The 15061-nt window shown below is 44.3% G+C and overlaps 1 protein-coding gene across 4 annotated transcripts in view; it reads right to left on the bottom strand.

Moving 5' to 3' along the window:
* Positions 1 to 15061, bottom strand: part of LOC102199919 (histone deacetylase 4-like) — an 80776-nt gene that overhangs the window by 37506 nt on the left and 28209 nt on the right. For 3 of the 4 annotated variants that reach the window (XM_005752898.1, XM_005752899.1, XM_013915872.1), the window contains 2 exons: positions 8382 to 8686; positions 986 to 1136 (listed from right to left, as the gene is read on the bottom strand). In XM_005752898.1, the coding sequence (XP_005752955.1) occupies positions 986 to 1136; positions 8382 to 8686 (456 nt within the window). Of the gene's footprint in view, positions 1 to 985; positions 1137 to 8381; positions 8687 to 11972; positions 11994 to 15061 lie in introns of those variants that run through there. The other variant, XM_005752900.1, reaches the window with a different exon arrangement.

The raw sequence follows: 15061 nt of genomic DNA, 5'->3' as shown, positions 1-15061 counted from the left end.
TTTCCATATAGTGTGTAAACGGCTCTCAGGGACTCCTGTCCACTTGCTTTCAATGAACTGTTGAGAGACATCCAGCAGGCAGCGGTAACAACTCGGCCCAGCTCCAGCCAAGGCCACCGGGCTAATACAGCTCGTTTACCACAGTAAATACACAGGTTCTCCAAGTAAAATGGAAATACACAGACATGCAAACACACACGCACAGAAGCGCACAAACACAACGGTCCTTTTGAACAGAGAGTTCTCGATAACTCTGGCAGATGCTACCAAGCTTCCTGACTGTATAGACAGGAAACAATAGTTCACAGTAGTGGTGGTGGTGGTGGGTGGGGGGTACCCTACACACGACATTATATGCTGTAACTGTAACACTGAACTGAGTGTGAAATCAAATGCTGTTCATAACGTAAGCTACTAATATGGGGACGACAACCTCTAATTATTGTTTCCAGTGTTGTCCTGTTGATGCATCCCAGTAGGTTAAGTTCTGTATGTATTTATGGAAAACATAAATGCACGCAAGTCTCTTGCTTTGGGGACACTCATATGGATCCTATAAACCTGAAGGTATTTATTAAACTCAGAGGAAAGACTCCCACAAACAGTGGTTAGCAACAAGCACAACTTGGCTCCTGTTATGTTTTAGTTAAACCCAGATTAGATTCATTACTGGGTACGACCCAGAGATTCACAGCAGATTCTGTTGTGAGTATAGATGTGGTAGAGAATTCTGTATGACAACTGCAGGTTCGTAGGAGCTTTGATCAGCTTAGATAGTGACATACTGAGGCACCAGTGGTGACAAAGTGTGAACTGAAGATGAGAGAAAATAAATAAGTTACATTTGCTGTTATACTGGTTCAATATATGATTTCATATGGTTTTGCTGTTCAAACTGGGAAAGTTGGCTACAGGGCGCAGGCTTGGCTTCAGATTCAGTTTGACTGCTAGCGCTCTCAGTATCACTCATCTTGCTTCAACTTACTTTCTTGGCCCCTCTCCTTGTTCTTCAGCAGCAGCAGCTTCTGTTCTCTCTGCTGCTTCTCCAGCTCCTGCTCCCGACGGTGGTTCTCCATCTTCCTCTGATGTTCCAGCAGCTCCTGCTGGTGCTTCAAAGCCAGGAGCTCCTGTTGCTGCTGCACGAAGAAAGACCACAATCACATTAGCAAATATTCACCAAACGGGCGACTGATTGCAGATAATTCCAAGTATCCTGCACGGAAGTTTGGAACTGTTCCTTATTAGCCCTCACATCTATCTGTCTACATATCATGAGATGAGATAAGATAGGCTTTATTAGTCACAGAGTTGGGAAATTCACATTGTTAGAGCAGCAGAGTGAACACAGCAGGAATAAATAGGTCAACAACAATACGAGCATGCAAAAACACAGAAAACTACAAGGTTATATACAATATTTACCATATTCACAAGAGCTTTATGTTTCCTTCTCCGTAATCACCACACATGTCCAAACAACAAACTCATCCCATACTTTTGTGAGCATGTCTCAAGTCACTACAGTCACTGCTGTTGCTATGCTACGTACCAGTGACCACGTGAAACTCACAAATACGCTTTTTCTAATAGTTCAATTCAATTTTATCTATACAGCAACAAATCACAATGACAGTTACCTCAAGGTGCTTAATATTGTAAGACAAAGACCACAATAATGCAGAGAAAATTCCAACAATCAGATGACCGTCTGTAAACAAGCATTTTGGTGACAGTAGGAAGGAAAAACTCCCTTTTAACAGGGAGAAACTTCCAGCAGATCCATGTGGCCAGCTGCTGCGACTGGCTGGGGTCGGTAGTATACAGTAGGCTACTGTATATGAAGAACTATTACCACTTGGGTCATTCCACATAAATCAACCGTTTTTTATAAAGTTCCCACGTGACCCCCTCAGAATCACATCATTGATTTTTTATGTATGATACAATTAGTGCATTTAATGAAGAAGTGCAAAGGTTTTACACTCTGAGGTGGGTGAAAGCATTTTTGAGCCCTCACATCTGTAAGAACAAGAGACAGACATTCAATTTTCAGGCCTAAAACTCAGCTCCAGATGTCACAACCTGAAGCCAAAATCAATTTCTGTTGCATCAACTTGACAGGATATATCACATTTTCAGTAGCAAAGCTGCACCAATTTAATGTCTATGATGCAGAGGAGCAGGAACAAGCATTAGTGCCTTAGAAGTTTCATTTGTGGCTTTAACCTCAAGAAGGGAATTTTGGGGGTTCATTTTTAAAGGTCATGTCAACATGAAGGATTGGTTGGTTGATCAAAACAGGTCACGTCATATGAAAGGTCTCATTGTTTACCTACATTTTGATCCTAGGCTCACCTTCAATCCATGATTACTTTCTTATATAGTCATATTTTCACTTTGTGGCTGTGAAATGGTGTTAACTTGCACTTTGGACGCGCTTTTTGCACCGATCGAACAACTTTAAGTCCCGAAGACGTTTTATTTCCCCACAATCTGAGTGCACATAAGAGCCTGAATCACAGTGGCTCTTCCAGATCAGTGGATCTGAGTATTAAACACAAGTGTCACAGCAAATGGATGGTCCATATGACATGTGACATCATCATCATATGGCAAAAGAATCTGAACAGGAAACAAAACAATCACCGTCTGTGATCCCGGACATTCCGGATGCTCAAATTCGAACGACTTTTAAGAACGTCAGGAGCTTAAAGGAAAGAAAATCATAGCATGATGGTAAAGTTTTATATGCCTAAATTAAATATACTAAATCTATTGCACCAAAGAAATCCGCTGATGCTACTGGCTCACTTCACGGACTAAACCCGCTCGCCTTATCAGATACCATCACTTTGCAAAGATCTTTAAAATGCAACCATTTCAATACTTGGTCGTCTTTAAAAGTCGAGTAGTCCCATTTCTGCTTTGCTTGAGTTGCCATCTGAAGTAAATACATCTGACAGCTGTTTAAAGAAAAAAAAGGAGGGGGAAAGAAATAAAACCTTTGCAGTTCTATAAAAAAATCCCCAAAAACCTCAGGCCAGAAGCTTAAGCCTTTAAATAAATATAAACAATTTAACAGGGGGATGAGGCTTTAGTAAAAAAACACATAATCCAATCTGCTTACTTCCTCAGAAAAAAGACAGAAGAGCATCTGTTAAATGCTCTGAAATCTGCCTTCCCTGTGCTTTTATACCGCAGAAACAAACTCACCTGTGCCCTGACGGCTTGTGCTGAAACCAAAAAGGTCAAAAATAAAATCACAGTAAAAGCCAACCTGTGCTTGGAGACACCTCTTCGTCCCACTTGAGTGTCCTAAGACCCAGAGCCTGACTGTGGATAAAAGCATCAATTAAATTAAACGCAGGCTGAAGCTCACTTTCACCCTTTTCGCAGCCGTAATTTCAACAACATAAAGTACAGAGTGAAGCCTCCGAATCACTTTGTAATATGGAATAAATAGGCAAGCTGCCTGCACTCCGCCGGCAACATAATGACCTCTCGCTGATGTGCCAAGGAATCAACACCCTGGGCTCCTTTCTCCCTTATCATTGTGAAACCAGTGGCAATATTTGATTAGTTTACTGTAATCAAGTCGTGATGGCGTCTTTTTATTTTTTTAAGAAGTGTAAATAAACGCTCAGTAGCCGGGACATGCGCTCGTGTTTACCGCCAGGGTAAATCAAATGCTCGAGACCGGTCTGTGAATAAATTAGCGGCTGAAGGTGAGAGGAAGGTGAGGTGGGGCCCGTGAGAAAAGCTCATCGGCTGTCTGGCTGGCTTCCAGCCCGACGCCTGAATCCTTTTTCCTTTTTTTGGTCTTTCAATCGAGGTTGGGGGATAAGGGATTGAGTGGGTGGCAAGGCTCAAAGTAACCTCGCCACCCACATTCACACAGCCCAAACCCCTGTGGCTCACTAGGCCAGAGATGTACACAGCGCTTTGAGGGCCCCGAAAAGCGCTATATAAATGCAATCCATTATTATCATTATTATTATTATTATTATAGAAAATGTTGCCACTTTTTGACTAAATAGTTTCCGACTGTCTCAATTTCTGAGAGTTCCCCGTTGTTAGCATGTGAATCAGCGTATGTACGCCTGCTGCTATGAGTACTCGAGTATGTGCTACTGTGGGCATGTGTTCGAGTGCTTGCTGACATTTAAGAGGATGTTTAGGTTTTAATGGCTGTAGATTTCTGTGCGTGCACACAGGAGCTGATTGAGGACAGGCCTCACTGCTCAGTCTGTGCGTCACTCTCCTCCATCTGCGCGCCGCCACAACTCAAACGCACCTTCAGAGATCCTCGCTCATCCCTCGGCATCACAAAAATGACAAAACAGGACGGAAAACTTTGGTGTTCCTCCACAGCAAAAGAAGTGCGTATTCCCGCTCCTCCAGAACATCTTATGTACGCGTTCCAGCAAACGCGCGTTCCAACTTCTTATCTGACGCGCGGCTTTTATTTTGACAGCGAATACGCACCTGCGGACCACTTATGTGCAGCCCTGTGTACGGAATTTACAATAAATGCATCATAATTCCCTGTAGTCTGAAGGTTTTACATATCAGAACATAGTAAAAATGTAATCTGGTCCTTAGCAGCTCTTAACATGAGGTAAATACAACCTACAACAGATTAGTTAACAAAATGCAGAGGTGCACCCTTCCAGCTTTCTAAGTCCTGCTAATCATATGCACTTGATTAGCTGATCACCAGTCATTCTGAGCACCTCTGTAAAAGCAGAAGTTTTGTAAGGTTGCTGGTCTGGAGCATTCAGTTGTGTGTTAACACGATGCCAAGGAGGAAAAAACAAAGGCAACTCGTGCTGCCCATCAGTCTGGGAAGCATTGTAAGGTCATTTCCAAACAATCTGAAGTCCATTATTCTGCACTGGGAAAGATTATTCACAAGTACAAAACATTCAAGACAGTTGCCAGTCTTCCCAGGAGTGGACAACTCACCCCAAATTCACCTCAAGGTCAGTGCGTGCAATGCTCGGAGACGCTGCAAAAAACCCAAGAGCTACATCTCAGACTCTGCAGGCTTCAGTTAAAATGGTAAATGTTAAAGTTCATGACAGTGCAGCTGGAAAAAGACCGAACAGGTTGGAGGGTAACAAGGGGCAAATCTCTTTTCTTTAAAATAACAGGACAAGAACAATTTCTGTTTGCAAAGCTGCATCTGAACAGAACACAAGACTTCTGAAACAACGTCCTTTGGATGAGACCAAAGTTTGACCATGACGCACAACAACCAAATACATCATACCAGCTGTCAAGCATGGTGGTGAAGGGCCACGATTTGGCCTCGGCACCTTGTAGTCATTGATACAATGATGAAATCCACTCTATACCACAGTAGAGTCAAAGTGAGGTCGTCTGTCCAACAGATAAAGTTGGACCCAAACGGGGTCGTGCAACAGGACCATGATCCCACTTTCACACAAGACTGAATGGATCATTTTAAACGTCTAGAAAGGAAAAAGATACAATAGAGTGAAATTAGAGGAAGAGAAAAAATGTAAACCAAAAGTAAGAGACAGAAGAAAGTAGGAGGAGCGGATGACACACAAACAAATGAGGGAAAAGTTTAAATGTGAAGACACAAGGAAGAAGTGAGAGAAGGAACAAGAAAAGAGAAAATTAGAGACGGGAAGAACAAGGGGGGGGGAAAGCAGAACCAGTAAGGAAGAAGGAAGCACAAAAAGACAAAGGCAAGACAAGCTCGAAAGAAACAAGAGAAAAGAAAAGAATAAAAAGGTTCGGAAAGAGGGAAGCTGAGAACCAAGAGATCAAGAGAGCAAAGACTTGCATGTGACATTCAAACTAATGTAATCCTGCACGTCGCCATCTGATCTTCTGCCCCCACAATCCATTTTCAGACAATTTATTCTAAGTCCTGAAATAATAAGTAGTTCAGCTGTATCTGCGTGTATTACAATTCATATTACAGCAGTATTCTTCTAAAAAAGAGCAAATACTGGAATATCTTTATGTGACATTTCTGCCTCTCGGGAGCGCTCCGGCGCTCTCGGGGGTGGGGGGCTGATGTATTAAAGCTTCGGCGTGTGGGCGTGATGATCTAGATTCACTTTGTATTTCCAGGTCACTGTGACATGTGATCCAAGCTCCAGCGCACACTCCTGTGCAGCTCTGTTTATGTTCCCCAAGCGTCCGGCCCGGGCCGTTCACACCAAACTGGACTTTTCACTTTTTCACGTCGCCCTGAGCACACCGTATATTTCTGGATATTTAAAGTAAGGCTACAACAGGGCTTGTGCATAACTTATGTAACACCAGGGGGAAAAAGTCTTTCGCACATTTTCCGACTTCAACCACATGCTCATATTGCTCTTCTCCATCTCTGGAGTTAAAATAAATGAAGGCAGACTGCCTCCTTGTTCTCTGCTGCCTCTTCACTCGCAGCATTTAAAGCTCTCACAGGCTGAGTTTAGTCTGCTAATGAAGAATCCCGCAGCAGACTACATCAAAGTCTGTCTTTGCTTTGTTTAGGACAGTTTTAAATAGGTTTGAGTAACAGGCCCGCTGCTCTGCTTTTACACTGATGGAAGAATTAAAGTGAAATCAGTGTCCAACACAGCGTTTGTTCCTCGCTGACAACAACAATATTACAACCTGCGTATTTAAAACAACAAAAAAATATTAACAGTTTTACTGCTTCACTCTTCAGGGCTTATTAGCTGCATTTACAATGATCGTGGCGAGAGCAGATGCTTACCAGAAGTCTGACAAATTTAAAATTAGTAACCAATCCATACAAAAAACTCAAATTTCTTTGAGGATTATCCATTTGCAGCAGTGTCGATACCTCAAAACACTGAACATCACTCTGAGGAATTTCAACAGGTCAGTAAAGCTCCTGTTTCAACCACGCTGACGTATTTGAAAGTTATAATAAACGTCAACACATTAATGTTAGCCGTTTAGCTATTAGCAGTTACCCAATAGCCATGTTACGGTGAATTTACGGTAAAGTGGGTAGGTATTAATCTAGACTGAGCCTTCTGAGTCTGCAACCTACGTAAATGTGCTTGTGTGCAGTCCTCCGGAAAGACCGCGACCAGGTCTAATGCTGATCTGTTGAGCTGTGGACCAGAAGAGGCTGTTGTCTGTTTTCAATACTCTGCTGCTTTTAAAGCCAAGTGTTGAATATTTAAAAGTAGAATGGGAGGCAGAGCCTGCAGCTTTCAGGTCCATCTGTGGAACCAGCTCCCAGTTTGGATTCAGGAGGCAGATATGATAAATCATATAGTTAGGGCTGGATCAGGTGACCCTGAATCCTCCCTTAGTTATGCTGCAATTGATCTAAGCTGCTGGACGCTTCCCATGATGCACTGAGTGTTTCTGTGCTTATACACCTCTCTGTATTTGGTCATCAGTTATGATTAATCTCTGGCTCTTTTCCACAGCATGTCTCCTCTCAACCACAACTAGTCTGATTCTGCCTGAGGCTTCTTCCTGTTAAAAGGGAGCTTTTCGTCCCCACCGTCTCCAAGTGGTTGCTCATAGGGGAGGGTCTGATTGTTGGGGTTTCTCTGTCTTTACTTTACATTATAAAGTGCCTCGAGGCGACTCATGTGATTTGGTGCTAAATAAAACTGAAGTGAACTAGTTCGAGTACTTGATAAAGGTGATGCAACACAAATAAGGCTGTGTGTATTATTTGCTTCTAGAAAGTTGTGCCTATCTAAAGCGCTTTTGCGACTCTTGTTGTGATTCGGCCCTGTATAAATAAAGTTGAATTGAACTGAATTTTCAACAACAAATCTGCAAAATAAAGAATGAAAAAGTCAAAGTCCAGACCTCAAACCGACTGAAATACTGCGGTCAGACATTAAGAGCTGTGCATAAACGAGTGGCTGCAACCCACAGTAAATGGAAGCAGACTAAAACAGACTAAGACTGTGAAAAAATTGCCCCAGACTGATAAAGTCATGCAGAAAAAAAGGTTTGTCTACAAGCTCCTGAATCATGGAGCGTGCCTACTACTGAGGGTGGATTTCAATCATTTCCGAACCGGATCAGAACAGGGTTGGAATGTTCTGAACAGGCGGCACAGAAAGCCTCCTACTGGATTTTAGCGTGTTCCTTGTCAAGTCTAGAAAAACATTTTCTTCCAGCATTGTTAGCAGCCCTTCCTTTGTTCACAGACGGACTCACAGGTGAACTAGCTGTGATTGGTGGAATCACTGTGCAATCAAATAATCCTGCCGGGCCGTCACAGCTTCAACTGCTCTTCTTTAAGGACTGCTAGTGCCATTTCTGGAAAACGTGGGCCAAATTTTTCAGATTTGTTTTGAATGCCTCCTTTTTTTCCAGCACTTGAACTTCATTCATTGACAAACACGCGGCCGTACCTGAATGTGCTCCTGCAGCTGGGCCTCATGCTGGCGGGACAGCTGCTCATGCTGCCTCTGGAACTCTGCGATGAGGATCTGCCGCTGGATCTGCTGCTTCTGTTTCAGGGCCAGCAGCTCAGCCTGCAGCTGCTGCTCGTGCACCGATGCCGCCACCACGCTGCCGCCGCCGGGCTGGCCGGGCGACTGCTGGGCGGGCGGGGAGAGCGAGGACACCTGCTGCTGCTGCTGGTGATGGTCCACGCGCAGATCCATGGGGATGGCGGCCGGCGGGAGACGAAGGGGCAGCGCAGAGTTGATGTCGACTGCAAGGGAAGATGACGGGAGAGAAGAAGAAAGGCATCTGCTTTTTTAGTTTGCTCCTGACAGGTGGTGACACCTCACAGCAAAGCAAGCTGCCAACATTATCATCACCATCATCTCACCACAGATTATTAAAACATTCATATTTTCTAACCGAAAGCCTCGCCAGACACTCAGCGAGCATCAGCTCCTCGTGTTTTTTTTGCAGCTTCACAAGTAGCAAAGTAAAGCTTAGAAACGCACAGATTGAACCCACTATCACGTGAAAGCAATTAATAAAAGTCTATTGACACCCAGCAGCAGAAAATAGGAAAAAGGAGAGTGGATCCCAACGGCTCTCTGTAACATGTTCACATGTGTCACATTGATCCTGTTCTCGAGCACTTAAAGCTGCAAGGTTGCGTGGATGAATGGGATTAAATCAAAGCCCTACTAACTGTTGTTCTGTGTTTCTACCTGCCTGAAAAGCGCCTGAAAAGTCACTCGAAGCTCTGCGGTTTCACGCTCCCCAGCAGCTGTGCAGTTTTAGGACGGAAGCATACCTGCGTATCTGCTCGCCTTCATTTCAAAATCCGGCCTCAAGTGAACATGCAATGTAAGGTCGAAGGATTTCCCCTGATTATAAATCACCTTAATCGCCACATATATGTTGCTTTTTCCTGCTTATACCACTTCCAGGAATGTTTTCCAACAGTCATCCCTGACCTCTGATCCCTGAGAGAAAGTGTTAAATAAAGCTTTCATAAAAATAGCGCCCTTTTGTCCCCTCGTCTCTTTTGTATATACAAAAAAAGCCAAACAATCCGGTTTCGTGTGTAATTGCAGAAGCCCGGCGTCTTCCCACAAAGATCGCATTGACCTGGAGCCCGGCTGCGCACAAATCCCTGCCCAGGAAGCCCTCCAATCAGGCAGCTTCCTCCCCATTTAATCTGAATAAATAGGAGTCGATTGGCTGATTATTTACCTACATGTTTGCAGAGAGCGCAGCGAGAGCCAGAGATACTTTGTGTTAATAAAGAGGCAAACACGCCATCAGCGGCACACTTAATAGGAGGGTTCAGAGCCAGGTCTGCTCATAGAAAACACACAGCGGCACATTTACACTCTTTTTTTTTTGAGGATATCGTATTCGTGCTCGACCTTTCAAACAGCCACAAACTGATCACATCTTTGTTTTCCTCAGACAAATCTCTGAAACATTTCCAGTTTGTTCCAGGCTCCAGCACAGACGCACTCTCGCTGCATCACAGAGACGTGTAAAAAGCCTCTTATGGAAGATCCTTGCAATGGATTGCAGACAGACCACAGAAAAAACTTCTGAACGTCCTCCAGTGTAACCGCACATCTCAAACGACTCGGCTTGCCGCCTTCTTGCCGGTGTTTTCCGTGTGCCGGGGTGAAACACATCCACATGGTTGCCGCCATCCATGCCATAGGAGAACAGGGCAGCAACACCCAGCGGCTCCTTAAGGACTTGTCGTCATGTGGGGGATTTTAAAAAACAACAACACAACGTATGAGTCAGTAGTCCGCGCTGGTTGATTTGTTTCAACCCTGCAGGACATGAGGTTTGACATTTCCCAGTCATGAGATCCCTTCTTTCAGCCGGCTATTGCTTTCCTTCCAAGAAAAGAACCTACATGGTTGGATTTTTTGTTCTTTCATTTCCTTTTCCATTTGTGAATCTGCTTAACAAGGTACCCAATATTTAATTAAAAATGGAGCAACGCCCTGAGTTTTGGCTCCTCTCTGGCCCTTTGCTCATTTTAGAAGCGACGATGGTTACAATCTGGAAACCGACCAGCAGGCGAGGAGGGAACGAGCGAGGTGAGCTCGATTAAGACAGACGAACTCCCACAGCCGTGAATCACTGTGCAGAGCAAAGACGGAGAAGCAGTCCGATCTAAAGATAAATGAAACGCATGGAAAACTTTGGGTTTTGCTTTTTAAAGAAGGAACCGGCTGCTGAGGTTGTAGTGAAACTCCCATACCGCTGTCAGCCGTAATTGTGAAGGCTTGATGGAAGATTTCCATGAGATTTACAAACTACACGAAATACAGGCGTGTTCCCTCCTGATGTTTCTTAACATAAAAACGAGGAACCAGCGATTCTGCGTTCATCCAAAAGCAGAAGCAGAGAGAACCTGACCCAGCGGTTGAAGCTGTATCATAAAGGGCGTCAGGTAGTGAGCACATCTGACGAGTGTCTAGCTGTGTGCCTGAGGTAAAATAGTATTATTTGACTTTTTCCACTGCATTTGGCAACACGCTTGTTGCCAAATGCAGTGGTCTTATTGGTCGAATCTGCTCATTTGGATCAGAAAAATCTGAAAAACTAAACATATCAAATTCGTGGTTGTGAGCCTCTGCTTTAGTGAGTCTGAAAAAAACCAAAAACTGTTTTACACGCAAAATGATCAAATGTTACGTGTCTAAAGGCCTTAAAGCAGCTGACGGATGGATGAATGTCTCTACCTGTTCATGTAATGAATAACATCAAACTTCTATGTGACACATTGCAGGAGCTGTGAAAATCACTCACAACTATTTAAAAGACAAACTGCTCCACACAACAGTCCAACAGTATAGGACCAAGCAGTTAAATGCACATGCTGTATTTAAACTCTGGACCTCCAAAGGTCCTGAAAAGATTCACGATCTTATCACATCCTTTGAAGAACTGAGGCGCGAGTTTAACCTGTACAGAACTAAAGCTATCAAAAGCTTATCAGCATAATTCTTTCAGCAGGCTGCCACAGACTGTTTGAGAGCGTTGGCCTCTTCTGCTTTGAAAAGTTGCTTTTCTTGCTCTTCAGTCATCATTTTTCCCGCGTCTGAACGAGCTACTTCACAGTCCTCTGCTAGCTGAAGGTTAAAAAGCACTCCGTGCTGCGCTTTCAGGCCTGCAATCTGACGTCCTGGTTGGAATAAGGCCTATTTCTTCCTTTTTCATTCATTTTTTTCCTCATCTAATATTAGCTAAAGCAAGTGCTAAGAGAGGAGTGGGGAAAGCACACCGCAGATGTGTTTACGGCTGAAAACTACACTTATCAAAGTGCCGCGGCTCTTAATGCAAACCCATAACTCATAAACACACTCTCTCCCCGAACATTGTGTTCTTCTGCCACAAGAAAACACACACAAGCCTCACACACACTCTCGCTGATGGTCACGCACAAACACACCTCACATCTCAGGCACCGGCGCTAATTGCGAGCCGCACAAAAGGAGAAGATGATGCAGAAAAGACGAGAGAAAGGTGTGAATCAGAGCGGCCGTTAAACGCACCCATCAGTGCTCTCCTCCTCCTCCTCCTCCTCTTCGTCCTCTCCTCCTTGTTTTTCCTCCTCCCCTCTTCCTTCTTCTTCTTTTAGGGCCGTTACAAGGAAGGACGGTACGTCCTGCACATCTGACTTGTCTTTTCCAGCTCAGCCTCTGTCACTTTTGGCTCGGCTGTCGCCCCCCCGCCTCCTGTTTTAACCTGATGGGCGTCTCTCTCTCTCTCTCTCTGCTCCTTTCTCTCTCCTCCCCTCGTCCCTCGTTTGCCCAGTGGTGACATCACAGGGCAGTCTCAGGCATGCAGCCTGTTTATTCTGCAGCCCTCTGCTTTTCCAGGAACCAGCGTCACACACACACACACACACACACTCTCTCTCCTCCCATACCCTCTCTGCTCTCTTTACTTCTAAGGCCAAGGAAAACCCTCCATGCTCGCTTGTAGACACCGATGTCTCTTCCCCCCTTCTCGCGCTCACTCGGCAGGCCGTCCCATCTGAACTGGCTCGCATGCCTTTTTTTCCTCATTCCCCCCCTTTTACTTGTAATAACTATCCCCCCCCCCCTGCAGTTTTAATGCTGCGAGCTCGTATTCCCAGCCTGGAATTTGCCTACATTTCCCAAACAAATAAAACCGCAAAATGGTTTCAGGTGAACAGAGTGAGGATCCCAGACGTATTAATGCTGCAGGATCGTAGTTAAATTTGGGATTAATGTTAAACACTTCAATCAATTATATCTCGACCAACTCAGATGAATCTAAAGTGGCTTTTTTTTTTAAAAATCCCAGCATCTTCATTTTATTTTGAAATTCTGTTCAGAAGAACAGCTGGAGGTGCACGTGAGCTCTCTACTGCAACATCGCTCTGATGACTACCTGGCTCTCAGCGAGCACAGTGTTTGTCCTTCATGCAAACTGTTCGACTAAACTAAAAATAACTGTCAATAGAAGAGATGTGAATTTGGTATTTACAGCTTCCTGTCCTACAGGCGAGTTTTACATTTACAGCCTGAACGTTTAGCTGAGCTCTGAACAGTAACAGCTACTTTTTATTAGGCATTTTGTGACCAAACAGGTTGACAAAGTCAACAAGAAAAAGTCCATCTTATGACATTTAACGACCGTAAACTATAAAATATATGCTTGTAAAAAGTATTTTTAGAGGTCGGTTAAACGTTTAAATGATACAATAATATTTTCACACATGTCATCCTGCTGCTCTGGCTGCAGAGGTTTCATTGCGTTATAACAAAAGCGTCTACGGGACGCACAAACTTGGTAAAAGTTAAGTGCAGCAGCTCAGTGCGTAAATGTAAACAGGCTAACTGGGAGGGAAACTACTGACATGTTGGGCCCCAATCACACAGGCCCAGAGTTGGTTGCTGGAGATTTCTGGAAGTTGCTGTGAAATCAAATGCTGACACCAGCCGAAGACCTCATGAGGGAAAACGGAGTAATCTATGACAGGTTGCTACAGTGAAACTGTTCTTTTTTGTTTTAGGTGCTAACAGATTACCCTCGTCACCGGTAGTTTCCAGACAAGTGTGTGCCTTGTATGCAAAGCACAGTGACTGACCTCACTCTAGTGACTGCCAGCAACCTCCAGCAACCAGTTGCCAACCAGTCACTGAACATACAGTTTTCCATAGAAATCGGTGGTTACCGGGTGGTAAACTAGTTTCTAAGCCTGCGGCACTGGGGCTCTAGTAGTCATTTTACAGCATTAATCAGCAACTTTTTGTAACTGGTCAGGAAATACAAACTTTCCCAGCAACTTGCCAGATGATCCGTACTGCAGGTCTCACACAGGCCTAGTGAGCAAGCGACCACTTTTTGGAGGTAAAAATGACAAATGCTTATGTTTGTGTTTGTGTGAATATCCAAACCAATTCAATAAATCAATACAGCTCTCGAGGTAACTATTTAAAGGTTTTTCAGGTAAAGTGTGAAGTGGAAACACATTAAGTTCTTTTTTAAGCTCCTTTTCATGGAAAAACATGAATGTATGACAAACGGTGCATATGGAGAATCTTCACATCACCACTGGGCATAAACAAAGTTTTCTCTTCTGCTGAGTCTGCTCACTCACGCTGTCTTTACTGTGGATGCTTTATTATGTGAATGACTTGGTCAAGGTCAATAAACTGCATACAGTAGATGTTTATTCACAATCTTATTTCGCTTGAATGAACATCAAGGCAGCCTCGCCTTTACATGTCAAACACACGTGACGTGATCTTAACTAAGCGCGAGCACAGGAGGGGCATACTTCAAAAAAACAAAAACAAAGCAAAAACATTCACAGTCAGTGAAAATCCTTTGAGACCGACCTGCTTCTTAAAAAAAAGAAAAAGATAAACTCTCGTATCGGCACGTCTCCGTGTACAAGCACTGACGTCAAACACGTACCTCAGTTTACTGATGTTGGCCAGATAGAAGATGATATGAGGGCACTTCCACCAAAACCAAAACACTAACAAACGTGCCGTCTCTGCGCGACCGCCGGGACTTCCAGGCTTCTTGCGCAGCTGTACCTGAATCAGACTTGACAGGAGCGAGGACTCCAGCTCAGTTCCAGTTTGTTTCCTCTTGGATCAGCTCAGGCTTCAGAGAGGAAAGACAAAGACGGCTGAAGCCTCAAATCTCTGTTCCCTTTTTCTTCCTTGAAGTTTACACAGAAGATCTCTGAGCATCAACGACAACCTCTCTGACAGCACATAACCTAAACATTTTTCCCTCTATCATCTAACAACTTTGTCCCCCTTTGCCACCTTCCCTGTCAGCTGTTCCTCTACCCTCCATCCCTGTGTCCCCTATCCTGCAGCCCTATTTTGCGTCCTTACCCGCTCGGCAGCTCCCTCCCTCCCTCCTCTCCACCTTTCTTCCCTCTATCTCTCCGCAACAAATCACAATCTGTTTACAACCCCTCGGGCGCACTCCACAACTCTTCTGGCTCCAATTGCGGATCTATTTATACCAGACAATGCAGAGGGCTGGCGTCTCTGATTTGAGACTCGGATAGCACAGCGTATATCCCACAGTCTGACTCGCTGAGCTCCACACTCATTAGGCTTAATAGATGTCATACTGAGAGCCGAGC

Source organism: Pundamilia nyererei, unplaced genomic scaffold (genome assembly GCF_000239375.1).
Source record: "Pundamilia nyererei isolate P.nyererei 1_Seehausen unplaced genomic scaffold, PunNye1.0 scaffold00390, whole genome shotgun sequence".
NCBI classification, from domain to species: Eukaryota; Metazoa; Chordata; class Actinopteri; order Cichliformes; family Cichlidae; genus Pundamilia; species Pundamilia nyererei.
Note: the sequence above shows the minus strand (reverse complement) of the source record. Positions and strands in the feature narration are given on the sequence as shown.